Below are 24,975 nucleotides of genomic sequence, written 5' to 3' on the forward strand. Positions count from 1 at the left end.
CCGGCGGGACTCCGGTCCTCCTGACTGCACATGCTCTCCCTCGTCCTTGAGGTGGTACTTTTCACCTTGCAATAAAACTTTTTCTGTTGTTTACTCTGACTCACCCTTGAATTCTTTCTTGCCAGGAAGTCAAGAGCCCGGCACCAGCTGGTGCATGAGGTTTTAGGGCCCGAGAACTCTCCTAGTTTACAATATGACACCCAGGGAGGGAGATTGCTAGCATTCCCAATAAAATAGACAGCAAGGGCAGTGAGGGGACCTGCTTCAGGTCACAGCCCTGGTGAAGGGCTCAGGTGGATTGCACACTGAGGTCTCTGATCTCTGCAGCTGTGCGCTTCTCTGCGGTTCCCTCCATGCAGATGACACAGGGACAGTGGGATTGGGAGAAACTGCACTTCATACTTCCACACTGTGTCCCATTGGACTCCTCACTGGGAACTTAGCATATGATCTCTGGCCTGGATTCAGGACTTTAGGTTGGGAGAGACCCTCCAGGGCCCTCAGACTTAACATAATGGTTAGAGGAAGATGAAGTTTCCAGGAAAAACCCTCCTCTATATTAGGACATTAAATACATGACGGTAGGGTTGGGGGTCTAGTGGAAGATGGCCCTGGAAACCCTCCACTTGCCTGCCCTGATGTATCAGTGCCACTGCAGCCACAGGAACTAGTGGTCAGAGGGGCCAACCAGAACAGGTGGCACAGCCTGAGCAGAATCCAACCCAGGTCCTACAAAAGGATAGAGACTGGTTTCTTCTTCCTCACTCTCCTTTCCAGCTCACTCTCAAAGAGCATCCTCATTGGGTCACAATACAACAGGAGATGGGATGACTCAAAAATTTTGTCCCAAGCAGCCAGAAGGATGGATTTGCTCTTGGCTGAGATGTTGAGACTGAGTATAGAGGAGGTTTGGAGGAACTATCAGAACTTTAGAAAAATATATATTCCCTTTTATATACCTATTAGACCATGGGTTAAATTTCAATACAATTAAGAAATAGAGGGGGGCATCTGGGTGGCTCAGTCGGTTAAGCATTTGGCTTCATCTCAGGTCATGATCTCATGGTTCCTGGGTTCCAGCCCTGTAACAGTCTCAGTGCTGTCAGCACAGAACCTGCTTCAGATCTTCTGTGCCCCTCCTTAGTCTCCCACTGCTCGCTCTCTCTCTCTCTCTCTCAACTAAATAAATAAATAACTTAAAAAAAAGTTTTAAAAAGAAATGGAGGGGCACTAGGAATTGATATCAGATATCAGATATCACATCAGGAACTGATATCAGTTATTAATTAGTTGGGGAAAATTTTTTTTCATAAGAGTATGACAATATTTGGAGATCTCACTGAAAACATTAAAGGAAAATTTCAGCTCCCATCTTAGAGCTTAATATAAAGTAGAAACATTTTTAGCTCTTAGAACTAGTAAATAATGATTCAAATGTGAGGAAAAACAAATCTCCAATATAAATGTATTATAGTAGGTTTTTATAATCTTGAACTGGACAAATCATCAGTAAGTGTGAATAGGAATAGGGGCACCTGGGTGACTCAGTCAGTTAAGCTTCCAACTTTGGCTCAGGTCATGATCTCAAGGCTCATGAGTTTGGGCCTGAGTTGGGCTCTGTGCTGACAGCCCAGCCTGGAGCCTGCTTCGGATTCTGTGTCTCCCTCTCTCTCTGCCCCTCCCTGCTCATAGTCTTTCTCTCTCTCTCAAAAATAAACATTAAAATTTTTCTAAGTGTGAATAGGAAGACATAATAATAATTGGCATATTCAAATCCATAAAAGTAAAAATATGCTTAAAAGTGGAATATAACAAAACATAACAAAAACAAATTAAAAATAAAAATGTAAAAAAAATTATGTGTGAGATCACCTGGGTAGCTCAGTCATTACACATCCCACTCTTGATTTCTGCCAAGGTCATTATCTCACTGCTTGTGAGATAGAGCCACTTGTTGGGTTCCTTGCGCTGACAGTGTGGAACCTGCTTGGGATTCTCTCTCCCTCTCTCTCTGCCCCTGCCCTGCTCATGCTCTCTCTCTCTTTCTCTCTCTCTCTCTCTCTCTCTCTCGGTCTCTCTCTCTCTCACTCTCTGTCAAAATAAATAAATAAAATGTATGTGTGAGAGGTCATAACAGACTGTGTTATCTCAGAGCTGTAACTAATCACATTGGTAAAACACCAAATAAGACTGGCAATGTATGTGGATGGTAAATCTTTTTTCTTTTCTTTTTTTTTTTTTTGAGAGAGAGAGAGTGAGCAAGAGTGTGAGCAGGGGAGAGGGGTAGAGGAAGAGAGAGAATCTTAAGCAGTCTCCACGCCCAGCATAGAGCCCAACTCAGGGCTGGATCCCACAATCCTAGGAATAACGAATGACCTGAGCTGAAATCAAGAGTCAGAGGCTTGGGGTGCCTGGGTGGCTCAGTCAGTTAAGTGTCTGACTCTTGATAGTAGCTCAGGTGGTGATCTTAAAGTTGTGGGATTGAGCCCAGTATCAGGCTGTGCACTGAGTGGAGCCTGATTGGGATTCTCTCTCTCTCTCTCTCTGTCCCTTCCTCCCCCCCCCCCCCCAATAAAGAAACAAACTTAAAAAAAAAAGTCAGAGGCTCAACCTGATGGGGTTTGGGGGTGATGGTGGGGCTCAGAGCCGATGGCCAAGAAAGAATTCTTGAAAACGTCCTTGGTGCAAAAAGGTGATTTTATTAAAACACGGGGACAGGACCCGTGGGCCAGAAGAGCTGCACTGGGACTGTGCAGAGTGCTTATATACTGTGGAGTTGGGGGAGGTAAAGCCAAGAGGGAGTTTCTTAAAGGTATTTCCATATGATAAAGAGGATTTACAGATTGGGGGAAGCCCAGCTATTGTCAAGCTAAGATTGTTTTCCCCTCTAGCAAAGCATTATCATTAAGACAGTAGGGAGTTCCTAGAGATTAGGCCATTGATGAGAGATTTGTAAACTGATGAAGACTCTATCGGTTTAAGTGTTTGTTTTGTGTTCTTTCCTTTCTTCTTGGGCAGCCAGGAGGGCCTGAGGAATGTCACACATATCCCACCTGCGAGTGGGGGTGGGGTTGTGCTAGCTTGCACTTGGCCTTCAGCTTGCCTTATGGTCCCTCATCAAACCGACCAAGCCATCCAGGTGTGCCCTGTGAATGGTAATGCTTAGAGGAAAAATAATGATAAACACATGAAAAATGTCTAAGAAATGCTAACTAGAGTTAAAATAACATTGTATGTTTTATTTTTTTTCCTTTTTTTAAAATTTTTTTTTAACGTTTATTTATTTTTGAGACAGAGAGAGACAGAGCATGAACGGGGGAGGGTCAGAGAAAGAGGGAGACACAGAATCTGAAACAGGCTCCAGGCTCTGAGCTGTCAGCACAGAGCCTGACGCGGGGTTCGAACTCACGGACCGCGAGATCATGACCTGAGCCGACGTTGGACACTCAACCGACTGAGCCACCCAGGCACCCCAGATTCGGTAACATTTTAAACATGTTTTTCCAGGATATTAAATTTAGAAATAATTGAAACAAAGCACTAGGGGTTTCTTGAACTTATATTTCAATTATTTTCAGTATATTATATGTAATAAATAACCAAAATAAAGAGACTGTGTCTTTTGATAAGTAACCATGGGAACAGAATTGTAAATATGGCAGAACATATCCCACTAGCAATGACCTTCCATATACCGTGCATATTGACTAGTAAGATTTTTAAAACAAATGGAACCAATAATCAATCCAGCAAACAGGTTAGATAAAGGCAAATCAATGGATATTTCACTGAATATTTTTTTTAAAGAGTTGATGTTTTTTAAAGTTTATTTCTTTATTTTGAGAGAAGGAGAGAGAGAGAGAGCAAGCAGGGGAGGGGCAGAGAGAGAGAGGGAGAGAATCTCAAGCAGGCTCTGTGCTTTCAGTGCAGAGCCCCACTCAGGGCTCCATCCTGAGAACTGTGAGATCATGACCTGAGCCGAGATCAAGAGTTGTAGTCTTAACTGACTGAGCCAGCCAGGAGCCCCAATTTTACTGAATATTTACAAATATTTATAAATTTATAACTGAGGGTGAAATGTGTCTTGTGGATCCTTACGAATTTAGAAGTGTCCATTCCCTTGGGTTGGAAGGTTGAAGGGAGGGGTGGGTGAGTATACCAGAGGGAACTGTTAAGAAAAGAGACAAGGAGCCCCAAATAGAGTCACTTGTCCTAAGCCCGTGTCATCAAACTAACACTTAATACCTAACTCAATTTTGGCTTCAACCTCTCCCAGGTGTGGAATCTTAAGATGGTCAATCTGGAATTACCTGGTCGGCACTAGTGAGGTAATCTGCCTGATAGAGCTCTACTGTCCCCCAAAGGAAGGTCACCTTGCCTGAAACAATCTACTTTTTGTTAGTAACTTCCTTGTCCTATCCCTTCTGCCTATAAAAGTCTTCCAGTTTGTACAGCTCCTTGGAGCTCCTTTCTGTTTACTGGATGGGATCCTGCCTGACTCATGAATCATTGAATAAAGCCAGTAACATCTTTAAAACTTACTCAGTTGAATTTTGTTATGTAACAGATCAAAACCTCAAAGCTATACACGAATGAATTTGTCTAACATTTTATAAACCCACTTAAGGTTGAAATGAGACATTGAAGAAATCATGAGTGGAATGAGATATGTAATAGACTAGAAGAGTGAAGCAAAATAAAGGAAGGGGAAAGGGAAATTGGAGGACCAAGTTGGAAATGAAATCATAGAATGAATTGAAATAAAGAGAGAAATCGGCAGATGTGGTATGGAAATTATGGAAGTTCATTTGATTCCGAGAGCACATTATGATGTTGCCAGACTGGGGTCCTTGGACACAGCAATGGTAGAAACAAAGCTGGACCCACAATTAAAAGCACAGAGAGGGTTCCTGGGCAGCTCCGTCGGTTAAGCATTACACCCTTGATTTCAGCTCAGGTCGTGATGTCACGTGTTGCGAGTTCCAGCCCTGGTCAGGCCCTGTGCTGGCGGAGCAGAGCCTGCTCGAGACGCTTTCCACCTGAGGCTTTCCAGGTCATCGGTGTCCCCGCGGGCCATCTTGCCCCCTCACCACCATCAGTAACGATTTCTCCCCTCGGAGGGAGAAAGCCTAAATATGGCTTCTGGGTGACACTTCCACTCTGTGCCCCCATATGAGCTGTCACCCGGTTATCATTGTCAGTATTGTGGAGGTTGTGAGGCCTTGAAGGACTGAGAGCCGCCTTCATACCTCCCTGCCCGTAGCTCTTGCTGGAGACCTTAGCCCTGATAGCTCCTCCTCACCATTGTTAGTAAATTGCAAATAGTCCAAACGATGACTGCTGACCCGCTAGAAAGTTCCCACCCCTCCTGTAAAGCCCGCAACTCTCCCACCTTCCTGTCCCAGCTGGAGTGAGGCTTCTCGGCCCTGGGGGCAAGCATTTCTGTGTAAAGACTTCTAGGCCCCAGCTGGTTTCTCCCTGACCACCTGTGAGTCTTCACGCCTGTGTGGGACTTCGGGCTGTACCAAGGTGTGCACCCAACTTTCTGTTCTTCCACCAGTGCATCGTCACATCCGCAGAGATGGGATGGGTTGTTTTCTCGAAGCCAGACTCTCTTCACACCCATCCCCCTCATCACACTCGGTCCTGGGGGACCGTGCAGTCCTGTATGTTGTTTGGGCGTCCCTAGGACATGCCTGTCTCTTGAGTCTCTGTGAGTACTGGTGCATCTGTAAGCTGCCAGGCTGTGGCGAGATCTAGAAGGGTCCCCAGCACAGGAGGTCCCGTCCCCATGGACTTGGGGGTGCACCAGCTTCCTGGCACGTGGCTGTTCACCAAGTTCCCCAAACTTTGTGTGGCACGATTGATCATTAACTCAATCTCTAGCCCCTCTCCACGTCTGGAGGATGGGGTAGAAAGTTCCAAGCTTCTACACATGGCTTGGTCTTTTGGTGACCACGCCCCATCCTGAAGCTACTCAGGAGTTGCATCACTGAAAGACACTCCTATCACCAAGGAAATTCCACAGGATTTAGGGGTTCTGTATCAGGAACCAGGGTCAAAGACCAAATATGAGAACAAAAGGTGCTTCTAGTGGTGTCATCACTTAAGAAATTACAAGGATGGGGCACCTGGGTGACTCGGTCGGTTAAGCATCCAACTTGGGCTCAGGTCACGATCTCATGGTTCATGAGTTCGAACCCCTCATTGGCCTCTCTGCTGTCAGTGTAGACCCTGCTTCAGACCCTCTGCCCCCCTCTCTCTTCCCCTCCCCCCTTCTCATGTGCACGTTCTCTCTCTCAAAAATAAATGGAAACATTTTAAAAATTAAAGACAAAAAATAAATAACAAGGGTTTTAGGAGCTCTGTGCCAGGAACTGGGGGGCAGAGACAAACATATATATTTTCAATATTCTTTTTTTTAAACATAGGTTCTTCTTTTTTTAATGTTTATTTATTTTGAGAGAGAGAGAGAGAACATGTACGCCCGAGTGGGAGAGGGGCAGAGAGGGAAGGGAAAAGAGAGAGAATCCCGAGCAGGCCCCACGCTGTCAGCACAGAACCTGACAGTGGGCTTGATTTTACGAACTGTGAGACCATGAGCTGAAATCAAGAGTTGGCCACGTAACCCAGGCACCCCCCAGCACATACATTTTGTATTATTTCATAACCCGCCTCACAGAGGTCTTCCCGAACAAAAGCTTTCCCTTGCACCAAGAGGTATGTGCAAGAATATTGACAATAGCAAACCCATGGAGACAGCCCGGGAAAGAGGATGGGTGAATGGGCTTCCCACACAGCGGACCACTATCTGTGGCCGCGTAGCTTTCTGTGCTATAGATGCACCGAGAGAAATGTCACAGTTTACCCCACAGAGTACCCCCTTCCATGATTCAAGCCCTTTCTACATGTACCTTCTGGTTTCTCAGTGCGATGGAGCCCCAATACCTGGTCGAAACCGGCTCACGAGTGTATTTCAAATAACCAGTAAATGTGCTTTTGCCTCAGCTGTGCCCGGAATCTTTTCTTCTCCCCAAACTGCCCTTTCAAACTAGTTCCGCAAACAGACTCCCCATCCCCCCCATACCTTCCATCTCTGGAAGAAAGGAATGTAAAGTAGTTGACTTTTTTGGTAATGATTTGTCAATAAAAGAGCATTCGGCAACCTTCCATCACCAATCATATCAGGTCAGCTTAGCTGTTAATGTTCCCAGTGAATTAAAGGAATCTATCATTTGAACATAAAGTTTCCCTTTCAAAGCCTCAGTTCGATTTCTGAGTTTCTGCCTCTGCTCTCCACCTTTTTAGGTACGTGCGGCCCACTGAAGGTGAAGGGTGTGGACAGAGGACAGGGGAGCAGAAGGAAAGCCTCACATGACCTCTGGGAACTGCCGTTTGTGTCATAGGGCTGGACGTTCCTGGATTTTAAGGAATAAACACCAACATTACACCTTTATTAATTAATTCAACAGATTACTTATTGGTCATTTGAAATGTGGCAGCCATTTTTCTAGGTACCAGAAATACTTCAGTGAACAAACAAATTCCCTGACCTCCTTAAAGTTATATTTTAATGGAGTAAGACAGGAAATGGAGAATACGATCAGGAAATTAGGAATTATCTTCCAAACAGAGAAGTACGATGGAAATATACATACTTGCATATACATTTGTGTACATTACATTGGGGCTGCAGCTGAGGAAGCTTCTGGTGTGGAAGGAGCACTTTTGAAGGCCATTTTCTGGTGAGTCCTCAGGTGGCGGTGGTAGGTAGATGACTGGCGGTAGCTTCTCCGGCAAAGGGAACACGCGTAGGGCTTCTCTCCCGTGTGGATTCTCTCATGAGCCTGGAGGTTGGTTTTGTGGCTGAAGGACTTTTCACACGTGCTGCACGTGAAAGGCTTCTCTCTTGCGTGAGTCATCTGGTGCACGTGTAGGTCTGATGCTTGGAAGAAGCCTTTGTTACACTCAGCACAAATAAATGTCCTCTCATTATTGTGTCTTCTCTGATGGGCTTTTAGCTGAGAGAAATACCTAAAGATCTTGGGACACTTTTCACATCTATATGGTTTGGGGGCTTCATGGGATCTTTCTTGGAGTCCCTCACATGTGGAGATTCCCTCATTCTGGTGGGTAGGAACAGGCTCAGGGGTGACCTTGACTGGCTGAGAGAGAAACCCTGGTCCCACCTCCATAAGGATATCTTGATAAGGGGGTCCTTTTGGGCACCCCTCCTGGGACCCGGAGATAGCTAGACCTGTTCTTCCAGAGCTGACTGGATTCTTCAAAGAAACACTGTCGTCTTCAGGCCTAGGACAGCCCTCTTCCTGGATAATGAGCAGGGAAGGGATTTCATTGCCTTGACTAGTAATACCGTCATTTACTTGGTCAATGTTGCCACCATTTTCTTTATTTTCATCTCCTGTGAGGGGAAAAATGTGACTCAGTGAAGTTGTAGCCAGGAGGAAGTCCACATAGAATATCCCTCCGGTACCTTGGCCTGCCCCACTCACCTCGTCCCATTGTCAGGGAAGTATCCTGGGGAGTACAGGACCGTGTCCCCATGTTCTCTCCTGTTGGGGTTCCTGCTGACAACTGTTTGGTGAAATGAACAATGACTTCTCTTAAGGGCATATTCTCAGAAAAGAGGGCTTCCTGTCCCTGCATGTGGACGTGGACCTATAAACAAAGCCTGATTACTGTGGGGAAATAGATCTCATGGAAGACCTGCACTCATCAAGTTTCCCAGGATCCCTCTACTGTGTGCTGCCACACCCACTGCTCTGCTCTTATCTCTGCCGGCCTTAAATTTCATGGTAATTTCTTGCTACTGTGCCTTTCCCAATGAGACAAGCCTAATACTAAGGCTTTCTGAGGGGAGAGCAAGCTTGTGTTAAGGTACTTTTCCCCATTCTTGAGGTTTCTGCTCTATCGTCAACTTCTTAGTGAGCCTTCCTACCATCTCACTGGCTCTAATCAATTTAGACAGTGGCTCTTATATGTCCTCCTGACTAGATGCCTATAAAACATCTGCTTTCACTTTTGCTTTCTTAGCAATGGTAAAGCGTCTCTTTGGTGAGAACTAGTAAGTGGGTCTACAATGACTCTCCTGTCTCTACTTCCAGGCAACTCCAACAGGTTGTACTTAATCCTTACACACCTCTGCCCCTCACCCCAGGAGTCAAAACCCTTTACTCACTAATCCAGGTGGTTTCATGCCATCGTCAGTTAGATTTTCCATGAATTTCTCCATGTTTCTGCCACTTGTATTCCATTTCTCTTTCAACACGGACCTGTCACTGCAGTGGCCATTGATCATAAACTGTTCCAGGACCAAACGAGAAATAATTTCATCCTTGCTGTGTTTTTCTGGCTGCAGCCATGAGTGAAATAAGTTGTAGAGATTTTGCAGCTCCTCCCTTGCGCATGAGTTATTACTGTTTTGAAATAAACTGAGCTGAGTGCTGGGGAACTCATAGATCTCTTCCCCCTGAATGGCTGGTCCTTGGCTGGGCTTATGCTCTAGGTTTTCTGACCCAGGGACATTCCTAGATGGTTCTCCCTGACATGAAATTCTGAGATCTAAAGCCATTCTTAACAAGAATTCTCAGAGAGATTCAACTTTGGATATTCAATTCGTACTGACTTGTTTATCTGAAGATCAGTTTCACCAACTGGTAGATACTCGAAGAGTGCCAGCTAGAAATAGAAGAGGTATATAATTAATTTCAGCACCGCCATAATTAAAAAAAAATTCAGTTTCAGAGGAGTTTATGGATGAATTTTACTAGACATTTAAGAGAGAAAGAAGTCTAATCCTACACAGACTCTCCCAGAGCATAAAAAAGTGAGAACACTTCCCTTTTAGTTAATAAGTTCAGCAGCTCCCTGATAACAAAATTTTACAAGTGCATTAAAGAAAACTACACTACAGATCAGGATATCTCACGGAAAACAAAGTTTGTAAATCAAATTCAGTGACATATAAAGAGAATAATAGATCACAAAACAAGTGGGGTTAACTTTCTAAACGAAAAGTTGGGTTAAACTAAAAAAATATTGATGTAACTTACCACATGAAGAGAATTTAGGAAAATACAATATAATCATCTTCTTGGGTACTTTAAAAGTGCCTCATAAAAGTCAGTGCTCATTACCAAAAAATACATTTAGTAAGCTAGGAAGGAAGAGAACATCCCTGATATCATAAAGTTCTACAAAACACAGCAAAAATTATCCTTAAAAGTTTTTTCCTTGAAATTGAGAGGTGGAGGGCCACTTTCAACTCTATGCAACATTGGAATACTCTTTTACCGGTAAAAAAGGCAAGAAAATGTATCAAATATCATTATTTATACATTTCCTGATTTTGTTTCCAACAAAGGATCAAATATTCTACAAATCTTAGACAATTTTTGCAAAATGAATTTTTGCAAAATGTCTGATACAAGACCAATTTACCAAAATCGATTGGATTGTATAATAACACAAGCAGCTTAAAACAAAAAAAAAAACCTCAATGATATATATTACCATTAAACATGAAATATCTAAGAAAAACTCCAGTGAAAATGTACAAGTCCTCTACAGAAATACACAATATCAATAAATATAATAGGCATAAAGGACAACTATGTTCACGGATGGCAAGACCCAATTCCAGTTGGGAAACATCAATGATCCCCAAGTTTCTCTGTGAACTCAATGCTATACCATTGGAAATCCAGCAAGTGGCTTGTGTTTGTGTGTATGTGTGAGAAAATTGACAGCTGATTCTAAAATTAGACATAAACAGGCTAAAAATAGCCCAGACAATTCTGAAGAAGAATAATATTTCAGGATCTACATAACCACAAAACAAAACTGATTATGAGATTATATTCATTAAGACCATGATCATGGCACAAAGATAGATAAGGAAACAGAACAGCATGTTATCCTGATATGATCGATATCTATACTGTCACTTGCTTTCTATACAACACGACACTGAAATGCATGTGCAGAGAGGAAAGCCTTTTTTTTCTTCAATAAATGGTGTTAGGTCAACTGAATATTCAGAAAGGGGAAAATTAATCCTGACCCCCGTCCTACCCCATTTACAAAAATTAGTTCTAGATGAGTTTTTTAAATCTCTGAAATGTAAAATAAAGCTTCTAGAAGACCACCTGGAAGAATATATTTAAGAACCTGTAGTAAAAAAATATTTTTAATACAATACAGTAAGAACTCAGCAGGAAAGCTTGGGATTCTCTCTCTTCCTCTCCCTCTGCCCCTCCCCACCTCACACACATGCTGTCTCTCAAAAACAAATAAACTTAAAAAAAAAAAAAAACTACAATAACACTCTAAGAAATATCTGCCAGAATGAGAAAAATCATTCTGTCAGCATGGACAGGAATGCCTAGAAGTCTCCATCTCTACTGGTGAGTACTCACTGTGGACATGTTTTGACTGGTATCTACAAAATGTGCATTTATGTATTCTCCATGATATAGCTCACCAGTATTACTCCAGGGCATATATTCAACAGCAAAATCTACTCGTGTGCATCAAAGACATAAATGAGAGTGTTTATGTCATCATAATTCACAATATTCCCATGTTGTAAACAATCTAAATGTCCAACATTAAAGAGGATAGATTATCATTAAATCACAGAGTTATATTTGATAGCGATGTAAATGAATGCAACAGAATAACCACAACCATAATGTTGAATGAAATAATGCAGAAACGAAAAAATTCATTTTGTTTATTCCCATTTATGTTATTTCAAAAGCATACAAGGGGTGCCTAGCTGGCTCAGTCAGTAGAGTATGAAGCCCTTGATCTCAGGGTCATGAGTTCAAGCCCCACATTGAGTGTAGAGTTTACTTTAAAAAACAAAACAAAACAAAACAAAACAATTGGTGCCCTGGGTGGCTCAGTGGGTTAAGCTGCCAATTTCGGCTCAGGTCACGATCTCACAGTTTGTGGGTTCAAGCACCGCATCAGGCTGTGTGCCGACCCCTCAGAGCCTGGAGCCTGCTTTGGATTCTGTGTCTCCCTCTCTCACTGCTCCTCTCCTGGTTGCACTCTGCCTCTCTCTCACTCTCTCAAAAATAAATAAACATTAAAAAAAAAAAAAAAACCACAAAGGGCGCCTGGTTGGCTCAGTCGGTTTAAGCATCCAGCTTGGGCTCAGGTCATGATCTCACGGTTTGTGAGTTCAAACCCGGTGTCTGGCTCTGCACTTGGAGTCCGGACCCTGCTTGGGATTCTTTCTCTTTCTCCTTCTTTGTCTGCATCTTCCCTGCTCACTCACTCTCTCTCTCTCTCTCTCTAAAATAAATAAATAAACTAAAAACAACAACAAAAAAAGCATAATACTATCAATATTATTTAAGATGTTGGTTACTTTGGGGAACCACAGTAGATACTGGGATAGGTACACACATGGAGGGCTGCATAGGAGGACCCCACCCCAGAACTAAACAGAATTGTGAGATGTTCTACTCGCAGTTTCCGCTGGCAGTATTCCACCTCTTGGTCTGGTTTTGTTTTGTTTTTTTTTTTTAAGTAGGCTCCAAACCCTACTTGGGGCTTGAACTCATGACCCTGAAATTAGGGTCACACATTCTACCGACTGAACCAGGCAGGTGCCCCTCCACCTCTTGATCTTGGAGGTCGTTTATGCAGGAGAGTTTCTCTGTAAAAATCCCCCAAGCTATCTACTTCCACTTTTTCATTTTTCTGTATGTGCATTACACTTCAATAAAAATGTTCAATTTTAGGGGCACCTGGACGGCTCAGTCAGTTAAGCATCCGACCTGATTTCAGCTCAGGTCATGATCTCACGGTTTGTGGGATCGATCCCTCCTCGGGCTCTACACTGACAGCACAGAGCCTGCTTGGGATTCTCCCTCTCCCTCTCTCTCTGCTCCTCCTCTGCCTGTTCTCTCTCTCTCTCAGAATAAATAACAAAATATTAGAAAAAGTTGAGAATAAAGCGAATGAAATAGAAGAGATAGGAATCCATACAAATGATCTCATCCTGTGTTGGAAACTCCTCTTACATCAGACACAGACATTTGCACAACCCACTCACCCACCTTCTCCACCTCCTTCCCTCCAGGTATCCCCTCTGTGTCAGTCCAAAGATACATTCCTTAGGAAACTTTCTCTTACTGGTTTTTTTCCCTATCAATGATTCCCCTTCCTTATGAAAAACATTCCTTCCTTCGCTGCTTTTCTCAGAGCTACAATTTTATGTTGATCTATTTCTGATTCCTGTTCTCTTCCACCCAAGGGTAGGATCCAGCAGAGATGAAATTGAGTTTGCATTTCTCCATATTGATTTCTGGCTACAAATCACATTATCTGGGTAACTGTAGCCACACCATTGGGATGCTGAATGAATGAAAGATTTAATTCTACGTCCATATTGTTGCTCTATTTTTGTGTCCTCCCATTTTATGGATGGTTAAAATTTCAAAGACTTGTATTTTTATAGTTTTTAAAAAGTTTACTTATTTATTTTGAGAGAGACAGAGACAGTGCAGGTGAAGGAGGGGCAGAGAGAGGGGCAGAGAGAGAAAATCCCAAGCAGGCTCTGTGCTGCCAGCTCAGAGCTCAATCTCACAAAACCTTGAGATCATCACCGGAAAGGAAGTCGGACGCTTAACCGACCAGGCAACCAGTCCGACCAGTCGGACGCTTAGCCACCAGGCGGCCCCCCCCCCCCAAATTTGTATTTTTTTATTTTAAAAAAAATTTTTTTTAATGTTTATTTATTTTTGAGACAGAGAGAGACAGAGCATGAACGGGGGAGGGTCAGACAGAGAGGGAGACACAGAATCTGAAACAGGCTCCAGGCTCTGAGCTGTCAGCACAGAGCCCGACTCGGGGCTCGAACTCACAGACCGTGAGATCATGACCTGAGCGAAGTCGGACGCTTAACCGACTGAGCCACCCAGGCACCCCTCCAAATTTGTATTTTTTTAAAACAGCAAATTTCACACCACAAATTCAGAAAATGAGTGGTAGGGTTGGTATGTGGGCACACAAAGACCTGATTAATTTCTGTTCGTTGATGCCATTTTGTGCTTTTGTGTCAAGCTCTAATCAGACTAGCCACCCTGATCCTGTCAGTTAATGAGGCCAGGAGGATTCTGGGGAAAACCCCATAGAACAGTGAATACATTCTTGTCTTTTCTTAATCCGTTTATCACAAAGCTTCTAGTCAACTTTTATTAAATGCCCATATGCTCAGGTCACACTCCACCTGACTCCTTCTATGCCTACCTGTTGCATTCAAGAAAAGTACCAAGTCCTTCCCGGTCTCAGGAGGCCTTGCCTGGGCCATCTCACCCTCCGGCCCCACCTTAGGTGTGGTGGCTGGTTCTCTGTACCCAGGTACACTGGCCTCCCTCCCTCTTTTTTTTCCCTGTAGAATCCATGCCCCCTTCTTCTTCTGGGCCTCCCCACAAGTTTCATTTCCGGATTATCCCAGGCGCACACGGACCACACGCTCACACTTGTAGACATGCCCTCAATCCTGCACAGACACAGCTGTGGAACACTACTATGGCTAAGACTTTGGAGTTAAAACCCCGACTGCCATGTTAAAAGTTCTCATCATAAGAGAAAAAAAATGACACTATGGAAGGGGATGGATGTTAACAAGACTTATTGTGGTGATCATTTTGCAGTGTATGCAAATATCGAATCACATGTTGTACACCTGAAACTAACATAATGTTATACATCAATTATATCTCAAAACAAAACAAACTCCAGCCTTCCAGGGGTCTTTTTTTTTTTTTTTCTTAATGTTTTCTTTGTTTTTGAGAGAGAGAGACAGAGCATGAGCGGTGGGGAGGGGCAGACAGGGAGGGAAACACAGAATCCGGAGCAGGCTCCAGGCTCTGAGCTGTCAGCACAGAGGGGCTTCAATTCACAAACCGGGAGATCATGACCTGAGCTGAAGTCAGATGCTTAACTGACTGAGCCACCCAGGTGCTCATCCTGCCAGGGTTCTTAATCTGGAATCGGGCATTTACAAGCTGTGTGACCCCAGACATATTAGCCATCAGGTTCTTGTCTGTGTCATGAGGACTCTGATCTCTGATAATACCCAGCACCCAGACTTGCCATGGGAGCTAAAAGAGTTAATACATAATAGAGCATTTGCTGGCATATGATAAGCACTCAGTAAAAGTCTGCTAAATACCTAGTACCCACCCTTTACTTTTTTTTTAAGTAGGTGCCACGCCCAGTGCGGAGCCCAACTCAGGGCTCAGACTCGTGACCCTGAGATCAAGACCTGAGCGGAGATCAAGAGGTGGCCACTTAACTGACTGAGCCACCCAGGCACCCTATGACACCCATCCTTTAAATTTCAGCTCCAACCTATTCATCCCAATCTGCCGTGAGCCAACACGTTCACAAGACGTAATAAAAGTAAATTACCAAGAAACATAAAATTAACAAGGTAACAGAGCCACACAAAAAGACTTCCCCACGAGGGGCGCCTGGGTGGCTCTCCATCAGTTAAGCATCCAGCTCTCGATTTTGGTGCAGGTCATGATCTCAAGATTTGTGGGTTCGAGCCCCTCAGGAGGCTCTGCACTGACAGCATGGAGCCTACTTGGGATTCTCTCTCTCCCAGTGTCTCTCTCTCTCTCTCTCTCTCTGCCCTTCCCCCCCTCATGCTTGAGCTTTTCCTCTCTCTCTCTCAAAAATAAATAAACTTAAAAAAAAAAAAAAAAGACTTTCCCAGGAGAAGTCTCCTGCAATCTACCCAGGGTTTTTTTTTTTTATTGTTTATTTTTGAGAGCGAGAGAGACAGAGCACGAGTGGGGGAGGGGCAGAGAGAGAGATACAGACAGACAGACAGACAGAATCCGAAGAAGCTCCAGACTCTGAGCTGTCAGCACAGAGCCGGACAAGGGGCTCGAACTCAGTCAACCACAAGATCATGACCTGAGCCGAAGTCGCATGCCCAACCGACTGAGCCACCCAGGCGCCCCAATCCACCCAGGTTTTTACACAGAACTGTTGAAACAATAGACCATCCCTCACACTTGAGGGACCCCCATAACTTTGCACCTAGGAATGTTCCCTCCACCCCCCGAGCTATGCCTACGTACACATAAGTGCACACACACACACAAAATCAGAAAATTTCCTTCTGTTCTGAAAACTCACCTCAGGAAGACTGAACTTGAAACCGGGCGAGCCGGGGCTAAACGCCGAGCTGCGGTGTGACTCGCACTCTGCACAGGGCTCATCTGACGGGCCTTCCGGAGGCTCCTCCCTCTTATAGGGTCTGGGGTCAGGGATGCATTTACAGATGTGATTGGATACAATCTGCCTGCCGATGGAATCCCGCCCCAGCTCCAGCTCTCTGATACGTTATTAGGTTACGCCCCTGGGGCTGGGACAACCAGCCACAATCAAATCCTAGTATTTCTGCAGTGAAATGTAACAACACACACTGAGTGGGGGATGCAAAGATTAACGTTAGTCTCACATAAATTCCCGCCAAGTTTTGTCTTAAGCGAGTCTCACACAAAGTTGCTGATGCTAATTGTCTAGATTTGTGGATTGCAAGTGTGGCAGAGAACAAGGTTAATGTTCTCTCGTCCTGTGTCAATCCCAGGCAGTGAGTTGGAGGGTGCCCCAGGACCCCAGAGGAGACGTTCCTAGTTCAGCAAAAAGACCTCAGGGACTGAAACAAACATTATTTTAGCGGGAAGGGAGCTGGGTTCTTATTTTATGTCGAGAAAGCACAGCATGGCTGAGACTCACCATCAGGGAGGGCGGAGTTAACAATAGTGACAGGCCCCTGGTTTGAAATGTGGCTGGGAAGGCCACCGTGTACCCACTGGGGGGCAGGGGGAGGGGAGAGTGGCAGCAATAGATTTTGGGAAACTGGGCTCTTCTGTGTCCCAACTCTTTGTAGAGGAAGCGACCACCCCGTACAAGATGAGAGAGACTCGGGGAAGCAGATGGAATGGATTTTTGACGGAAGGTACCTGTCAGGCAGTCCAAACATCGTCCGTCTGTCCTCCACTTTCAAGTCATTTCCGGAGTCAAACCACTTCGACTGCTGCACAGCCCCCATCACACCTCACTGGCGGGGATCGGCTCCTGTCTGGCCTCCTCTCCACCTGCCAGTTTTCTCTCCTCAAAGCAGCCGTTCCGGGGACCCTCTATAACCACCTGACCACGTCCCCCCTCTGCTGAAGCTCCCCGATGGCTTCCAGAATCAATCTGCCAGGGTGCAGGCCGCCCTTGGTGAAGGTAAAAGACCTCCCTACGCCCCAACATGTCACAGACCCACCGTTTCACAAAATGCAAGAGAAATGAATTAACAGAGATGCGAAACCAACACGAAAACAAAGGCACACGAAATACAGGGGCTTTTACGTCATCAGATTCAACAGACAGAAAACGTGTGTCACCTCGCCCTGAGTTTATACACTTACTCTCTGCGTAGACAGGAGCCCAAGACAGGAGCCAGTGTGGAGGACGGCGGCACCCTCAGACCGCATTCTGAGGGTCACGGACACAGTGTGACCGGCGTCCTGACAGTGGCCTGGAGACCCTGTCGCTCTGGCTCCAGTGGCCTGTCTGCCCCTTTGCTTGCTCTGCCGAAGCCTCACAGGCCCCCACAGTTCCAGGACCTGGTGGCCTCACTCCCACGGTGGGTCTTTCATTGTCCCCTCCCTCTGCCCCTTGGGGGAGGGACCCACAGCTCTCTGCTCTTCTCTCCTAGGCTGCGCTGGACACGTTTCCTCGCGTCTCGGGACCCCTCCCACCAGGAGGTCTTTGGTCACCCTCTGCTTCAGTTTTCTCCATAGCAACGATCTCCAGCAGACAAACTATACTCTTCCCACTTGTCTTCTTACCTGTCACTCTGGAATTGAACCAACTCACAGACAGAATTTTTTTTTTTCCTGCACTGCATCCTGAGTGGTTTATGTACAGCTGGACACTTGTAAGTTCTCATTAATTATGCATCTGTTTGAAATGAATATTCCAGGTGAGAGAGGGTGTGAGCTAAACTGACCCGGCAGCCGCAGGGGGGACAGAGTCAAATGAACCACAGAAGGGTTTATAGAGCAGAAACGTCAAGACAGCCTCAGGGGCCAGGAGAGGTAGGGACCTTGCAAGGGCTGCTGCCCTCCCCCCCAAATTGAGGTAGAGAAATGAGAAGTTAGAGGGAAGCACAGAGAACAGCAACTTTCAGAGTCCTGTTCCACAACATGGGGAGATCAAGCACAGAGATGCAGGGATGACAAGTTAAAGAAAAGTGTTTTTGGGGTGCCTGGGTTAATGAAATCAACAATATATATGAAATAAGGTGTCTTTAGGGGCTCCTGGGGGGCTCAGTCAGTTAAGCATCTGACTTCAGCTCAGATCATGATCTCACGATTCATGGGTTCAAGCCCCACATTGGGCTCTGCGCTGACAGCATGGAGCCTGCTTGGGATTCTCTCTCTCCCTCTCTCTCTCTGCCCCTCCCCTGCTCTCTCTCTCTCAAAAATAAACATTAAAAAAAAAAAAAAGAAACAAAAGTGGTTTCCTTTCCCACCTTCATGGCCTCGGGATAGCCATTACCTTCCTGTACCAGCTTCCCTCTGTGGTGCTGGAATAGGCACTGATACCAGGCAAGAGGATTTAAGGAGCCGTCAGTCAGGCTGGCCAGCTGTCCCTGCGCTGTTGTCCATCCTCTCTCATTCCCCCAACCTTTGGGATGACAGTTTGGATGACGCCTCCACCCTGGCCGGGCTGAGATGCAAACTCCTGGTTGCCTAGTGTAGCGGGAGCTGGGCTCCCTTCCCTGCCCCCCTCCCCTTGTTTCGTACTCCCTGCATCAGCACACGGACCTTGGCCTTTCCTCCAGACACACGTGAGACAGGGCAATGCACACATCCTGGGAAAAGTAATTAGATATGGAAAAATCACAAAAATCACAAAGATCGTAGTCAACGACATATGACATCTGGAAAACAGTGATGGAAGAGAAGTACAAAGAAATTCAAATAAGAAGGTAAAATAATCAAGGAGATGAGGAAAGACAAAGGCCACAGGAAGAAGATATGCTAACAAAAATTGGGAAAATATCAGTCATGGAAAATGTTTATAAAGATAGGACTGGGTAGAATAAATAGGAGAATGAGATATTGAAAGAATTGGTGAGTCAGATGACAGACTGAAGATGACATCTGAAAGACAAAGGATCCAAGAATGCAGCAGGAAGCATAAAAGAGCTGAGGTCGTGACCCGCCTGTAGGCAAGGATATTCTTCTGCTTCATGTTTCTGAAACTGTGACTAACACATAATGCCACTAAACATCATTATCGAATACATAAAGAAAATGAACGTAGAGTATCAAGATCTAGATACAAGTACAGTATGCTTGGTTTCCGAGCATAATTCGTTCTGGAAACACGCTTGTAATCCAAAGCACCCAAATGTCAAAGCGAATTTCAAGAACCATCAGTGCAGTTGTGATCAGGTAATGTTCAGTGTCATGGAGTACTCGTATTGCAAGACATCACTTGTTTATCAAGTTAGAATTTCTTAGACATGTTGGCTCATCTTGTGGAACATTTGCAGGACAAGTTACTTGCAATCCAAGGTTTTCCTGTAGTCCCCAAAGAGGGGAAATCTATGTGATGACCCAGCAGGAGATGCATGGGTGGCAGCTTCAGCGGCCTCAGTCAGGCATGGACATGAGATCCTGAAATTACTGGACTCTGAGGCATGTGACAGGAGGTGGCAGGTAAAGTTCAGGGATGAGGCAGGAAGATACACACAGGGGTAAGTCAAGGGACAAGAAGAAGGATGCACAGGTGACCATTGTTGGGGGAACCAACAATGTGACCGGAGGGCAGATGTATGGAGGCTGGTAGGAACTTCAAAGAAAGGCCAGAATTTCCTTACCAGGAAATGGTGAAGCTCATTTAAAGTGAAGCAGACGGGGCAGGGTCTGGGACAGGACAGGTGGGAAAAGGAGATTGATTCTTCAGTCAATTTGGCTCTTTATCCTCTTATCTCCTTCCAGTTCACATGTGAAGAGGGGTAAGGTGGGCAAGTAGCTAAGTGCTTGACTCAGGACAGACCAAGACTCTAAATCATCTAAGCTGTGCCCATTACCAACCGGCTGACCTTGGTCATGTCCACTGTCCCCAGGCTTCAGGATTCATGTCTGTAAAAGTGGAAAAATGGGCACTAAACTGTACAGAACAGAAAGGGAAGCAGACACTAAATAACAGATGATATTATGGAGCCCAGTAAAGATCCCATCCAGGTGCAAAGATGAGGAAAAATTCTTGGCAAAGAGAAAAGCATGTACATGACCCTGAGGCTAGTGAGAGCTTGGCTTGGTGGTGGAATCAGGGGAAGGCCAGTAGGGCCAGTAAAGGAAGAGAGTGATGGATGGAGGGATGAGGGGAAAGGGGCAGATAAACATGGTTTTGTAGGCTATGACTAGAAATTTGGATTTTATTCTGACTATTCTGGGAAGTTGTGGGAGGGATTCAGCAAGACAAACACATGACTTTTTAAAATGTTTTATTTTGAAATAATTATAGATTCATGAGAAGTTGCAAATACAGTGCAGACTACCTTTTGCTTAGTTTCCCCCTGGTAACATCTGACATGATCTTTATGTCAAACCCAGGAACTGGACATTCAGACCTTTTTCAGAGTTATCATTTTACATGTATATGTGTGTGTGTGTGTGTGTGTGTGTGTGTGTGTGTGTGTGTGTTTCTGTGTGGTTTTATCACATGGGTAGATTCGTGCAACTACAACCACAATCAAGACCCAGAACATTTTTTTTTGGAAGAAGGTCAAAAGGTGATGTTTAGCCCCCAAATGGTGATGGGGCAGGTCAAATTAAGAGAAGTCTGAGGTGGAGCAAATATGCCTACAGAAGTGAGGCATATTTGGAAAAATGGTCCTTGGGGCTACAATCTTGGTCTTAGCATTTGACCTGAGAACCAAGAATTTCTATGCTGTCAGGAAGCATTTTGGTCGGGACATTATAGTGATCATCCTGACTAGTTGGGAGTTGTTTCTTTTCTTTTCTTTTTTTTTTTTTACATTTATTTATTTATTTATTTTTGAGAGAGAGGGAGAGAGCAAGCAAGCACAAGTGGGAGGGAGGGAGGGAGGGAGGGAGGGAGAGAGAGAGAGAGAGAGAGAGAGAATCCCAAGCAGGATCCATGCTGTCAGTGTAGAGCCTGACACAGAGCATGACTTGAGCCAAAGATCAAGTTGGACATTTAACCAACTGAGCCACCCAGGCGTCCTTGGAGTTAGTTTTTAAAGGGAAGGCCAGGAGAACAATCGAGGTTTAGATTTGGAAATGTGTCCAGCCAAATAGGTCAATAGGTTGTGGATAGTGCTATGGCCAAAGTTTCTTTAAGATCATCTGAATAGGCTTCAACATGGCCAGGCAGTTGAGAGGGAAACTTATGACATGTCCTGCTATACAGAATTTTGCCAGTGTGATGAGAACAAAATTAGGGTGCTAACTAGTGGTTGGCTATGGCAGTGGTGTTTAAAAGGCCATTTAACTATGGGTGTCAGTGTGCCAAAATATAGCTAGATGGCTGTTGCATTGCCAGATGGTCTGCTCATGGCCTGCAGTGTTCCAGAGACATGCTATTATGTATCCCAAGAAGGTATAGCCAAACTATGAGAAGCCAGAAGGCCGGGCAATAGCATTTGTTCTGTGCGAGCGCTATAACTAAAGGCATTGAGAGCACACTGACCACGTTGGCTTAGTGTGGACTGGGTGACTGTGTGGTTGGAGGGAACCTGCATTCCTTAGTGGAATTTCTTGTCAGGTAAGTCCAGTTTTAGTCTTTCTCGGCCACTCTGCTATTCACACTGTTGTGGGTGTAAGTCCTGGAGCCACGATCTCTCTACTTTGAGTGAGATTATCACAGGCATTAGAAATTAAGTATCCTTTATAGCCAGGAATATTTGGCAAAGCTTGTGGCGTAGGCTAAGCAAATCAACATTTATCAAGGTACCAAATAACTCTGACAGATAGCCAGAGGGGCATTTGATGGTGAGATGATCATTTGTCACAATAAAAACTCGAGCCTTGACCTGGCCTCCATCCCAATCAGGGCTGGGGCAAGACCGACAAGGACGGATGAAAGAAGAGGAACAAGGAATGCCCAAAGGCATTCCTAGGTTTCATTAGGTTTGGCTTGAGACTGATCCAAACTGACAAAATTGGGAGTTGCCTTGTAACTATGTCAGGAAGAGAGTGGCTCTTAGGCACACTAGATGAATCCAGGACTTCCACTGAGGTGGCATGACCCTGAACTTCATGGGGGAGGGCAACAGTCCATCTACTTCTGTAAGTGCAACAATGATTATTTGCATGTCCTGTGTGTCTAGTATGCTCCCTCACAGGAGCAGGTCCTCAGTGTAGTGCTATAAATGGGTGCCTGGGGACAGCCGAGTCCAATTAGAGTTCTGCCAGTATTGGTGATGTGTGATGGTTGAACTTCTAAGATATCCCATGGGCAACTGAGTAAAGGTGTATTGTGCTCCTTTGAAAGTGATTAACTGTTGAATTCACCTTTCTGGGTGGATGTGATTGAAAGGTTGTTGAAATAGACACTGAATAGGATATATAGAATGGCAAAACATTTGCCAGTGGACAACTGAATGGCTTCATTCATTTCAATTACGTGAGTATAGGGGCTTTAATGGATGGGACCAAGGTAGCAGTAACCTACCATGAGCTGCCATTCCTCTGATCATTCTTTTTTTTTTACAGTAGGCTTCATGCCCAGTGCTGAGTCCGACGCAGGGCTTGAACTCATGACCCTGAGATCAAGACCTGAGTGGAGATCAAATCAGATGTTTAACTGACTAAGCCACCCAGATGCCCTACCTTTGAGGATTCTTTTATAATTTATAATTTATTACTTTTTAACATTTATTCATTTTTGGGAGACAGAGAGAGACAGAGTGTGAGTGGGGGAGGGTCAGAGAGAGAGGGAGACACAGAATCTGAAACAGGCTCCAGGCTCTGAGCTGTCAGCACAGAGCCTGACATGGGGCTCGAAGCCACGAACTGTGAGATCATGACCTGAGCCGAAGTCAGACATTTAACCAACTGAGCCACCCAGGCACCCCTGAACTATACTTTAAACAGGCTTTTTTTTTTTTTTTGGTGTGAATTATATCTGAATTTATTTTTATTAATTAAAACAAAGTTAATGTTTAGTTTGAGAGAGAGAGCAGGAGAGGGGCAGAGAGAGAGAGAGACAGAGAGAGAGAATCTGAAGCGGGCTCCAGGCTGTCAGCACAGAGCCTGATGCGGGGCCCAAACCCACATACTGCAAGATCATGACCAACCTGAAGTTAGACGCCTAACTGACTGAGCCACCCAGGAGCCCCTTTTTAACGTTTATTTTTGAAGAGAGAGAGAGAGGACGAACTAGTGAGCATGAGCGGGGAAGGGACAGACAGCGAGGGAGACCGAGGATTTAAAGCAGGTTCTGCGCTGACAGCACAGAGCCCAATGTGGGTCTCAAACTCACAAACCCTGAGATCATGACCTGAGCCAAAGTCAGACCCTCGGCCGACTGAGCTACCCTGCCCCCCCACCCCTGAGGACTCTTAAGTATCTACTGTGCTTTCTCAGATGTAAACAAAATTGCTTACTTCCTACTCCAAGTCAATGAACCGTATCTAATTTGTATATTAAATATATTTTTTGATAGATCTTCAAAATGATTTCTGGCCCCTTACCAGTTTATTTTCTCTTATTTAGTTGATTCAATTGTTGTTTTGCCTATTGACTCTTGTCTACCCCCTTCCTTTCGTTCTTATTTCATCTTTGAACTTACTTTAAGATTTTCATTCAAATACATGAGGATCATCACACAAATACATTTCACCCCTGCCAGATGCCTGCAGAGAGCCGCGATTATAGCTAGAAAGATCTGTTCCCTGAGCTCCACCCCTGTGCCGGAGGTTAAGGGGACAACAGACTATTATCTTCTCCAAACATCAGTGCTACTTGTACTTCTTCTTGTTACAAAACATACCAAATATAGACAACTGAAACGGGAGAGACTGCAATAAACCTTAAGTTTATATGCACTGTAAAACTTTAGAAATTAGGGGCTAAGGTCTGCTCCTCAGTTAAATATGGGTGATGAAATCGAGAATGTGGGGAGCATAGTAACACTTTAAACTATAAACATTTCCTCTGAATGTTTTTAAATTTGTTGAAATTCTCCAATCATTTTATAGAACCCGAAGCTGAGAATTACATTGGATTACTTACAGTTTTTCTGTCAACAAGAACATACAAACTTCCAGAGGGTTTAGAATAAAAACAGGCTTTGACCCTGAAATAAACCGTTGGCAAATTGCATCTCAACTGTTAATTTGCATTCTTTCTGATCCTTTGTGAGAAAACATTTTCAAAGTTTGACTTTTTTCCAAGAATTTCCTGTACTTCAAATATCTTTCCTGCTTTGTTTTGTTTCTTGAACTGAAGTATCTAACTGCACTATTGTCAATATGATACATCTTCCGTTATGTTTCCAATGAAATGTTTGGTTTTAGGGATGTTAAGCATGTATCAAAACATTAAAGTATACTCTGAACTATGTGCGGTTTATGTGTTGCCAACGACACCTCTATTAAACAAGTCTTCCAGGGGCGCCTGGGTGGTGCAGTCGGTTAAGCGTCCGACTTCAGCCAGGTCACGATCTCGCGGTCCGTGAGTTCGAGCCCCGCGTCGGGCTCTGGGCTGATGGCTCGGAGCCTGGAGCCTGTTTCCGATTCTGTGTCTCCCTCTCTCTCCGCCCCTCCCCCGTTCATGCTATGTCTCTCTCTGTCCCAAAAATAAATAAAAAACGTTGAAAAAAAATTAAAAAAAAAACAAAACCAAGTCTTCCAGACTTGTCGATTCCTAAATCGTTTTACTGTGT

At 44.6% G+C, this 24,975-nt stretch overlaps 1 protein-coding gene across 2 annotated transcripts; it reads right to left on the reverse strand.

Moving 5' to 3' along the window:
* Positions 1 to 7,556: 7,556 nt before the first annotated feature.
* LOC144614589 (zinc finger and SCAN domain-containing protein 4-like) lies at positions 7,557 to 9,697 on the reverse strand. 2 transcript variants are annotated; one of them, XM_078438684.2, is made up of 3 exons: positions 9,200 to 9,697; positions 8,514 to 8,595; positions 7,557 to 8,422 (listed from the first exon to the last, which is right to left on the reverse strand). In XM_078438684.2, the coding sequence occupies exons 1-3, from the start codon at positions 9,590 to 9,592 to the stop codon at positions 7,680 to 7,682; spliced, it is 1,218 nt and encodes a 405-aa protein (XP_078294810.2). In that variant the 5' UTR covers positions 9,593 to 9,697; the 3' UTR covers positions 7,557 to 7,679. The 2 variants fall into 2 exon arrangements, with proteins under 2 accessions (XP_078294810.2, XP_078294809.2); XM_078438683.2 differs by having other exon boundaries at positions 8,514 to 8,679.
* Positions 9,698 to 24,975: the final 15,278 nt, after the last annotated feature.

The sequence above is a fragment of the Panthera onca genome, chromosome E2 (assembly GCF_046562875.1).
Source record: "Panthera onca isolate mPanOnc1 chromosome E2, mPanOnc1 haplotype 2, whole genome shotgun sequence".
Taxonomy (NCBI): Eukaryota; Metazoa; Chordata; class Mammalia; order Carnivora; family Felidae; genus Panthera; species Panthera onca.

What these genes read in the sequence shown, in the direction of transcription:
- LOC144614589 (XM_078438683.2), bottom strand. Translation starts at nt 9,592, where the DNA reads ATGGCTTTAGATCTCAGAATTTCATGTCAGGGAGAACCATCTAGGAAT. An exon ending in GCATGAAACCACCTGGATTA is followed by an intron (nt 8,680 to 9,199) that starts GTGAGTAAAGGG and finishes CTTTGTTTATAG; the next exon opens with GTCCACGTCCACATGCAGGG. An exon ending in TTCCCTGACAATGGGACGAG is followed by an intron (nt 8,423 to 8,513) that starts GTGAGTGGGGCA and finishes TTCCCCTCACAG; the next exon opens with GAGATGAAAATAAAGAAAAT.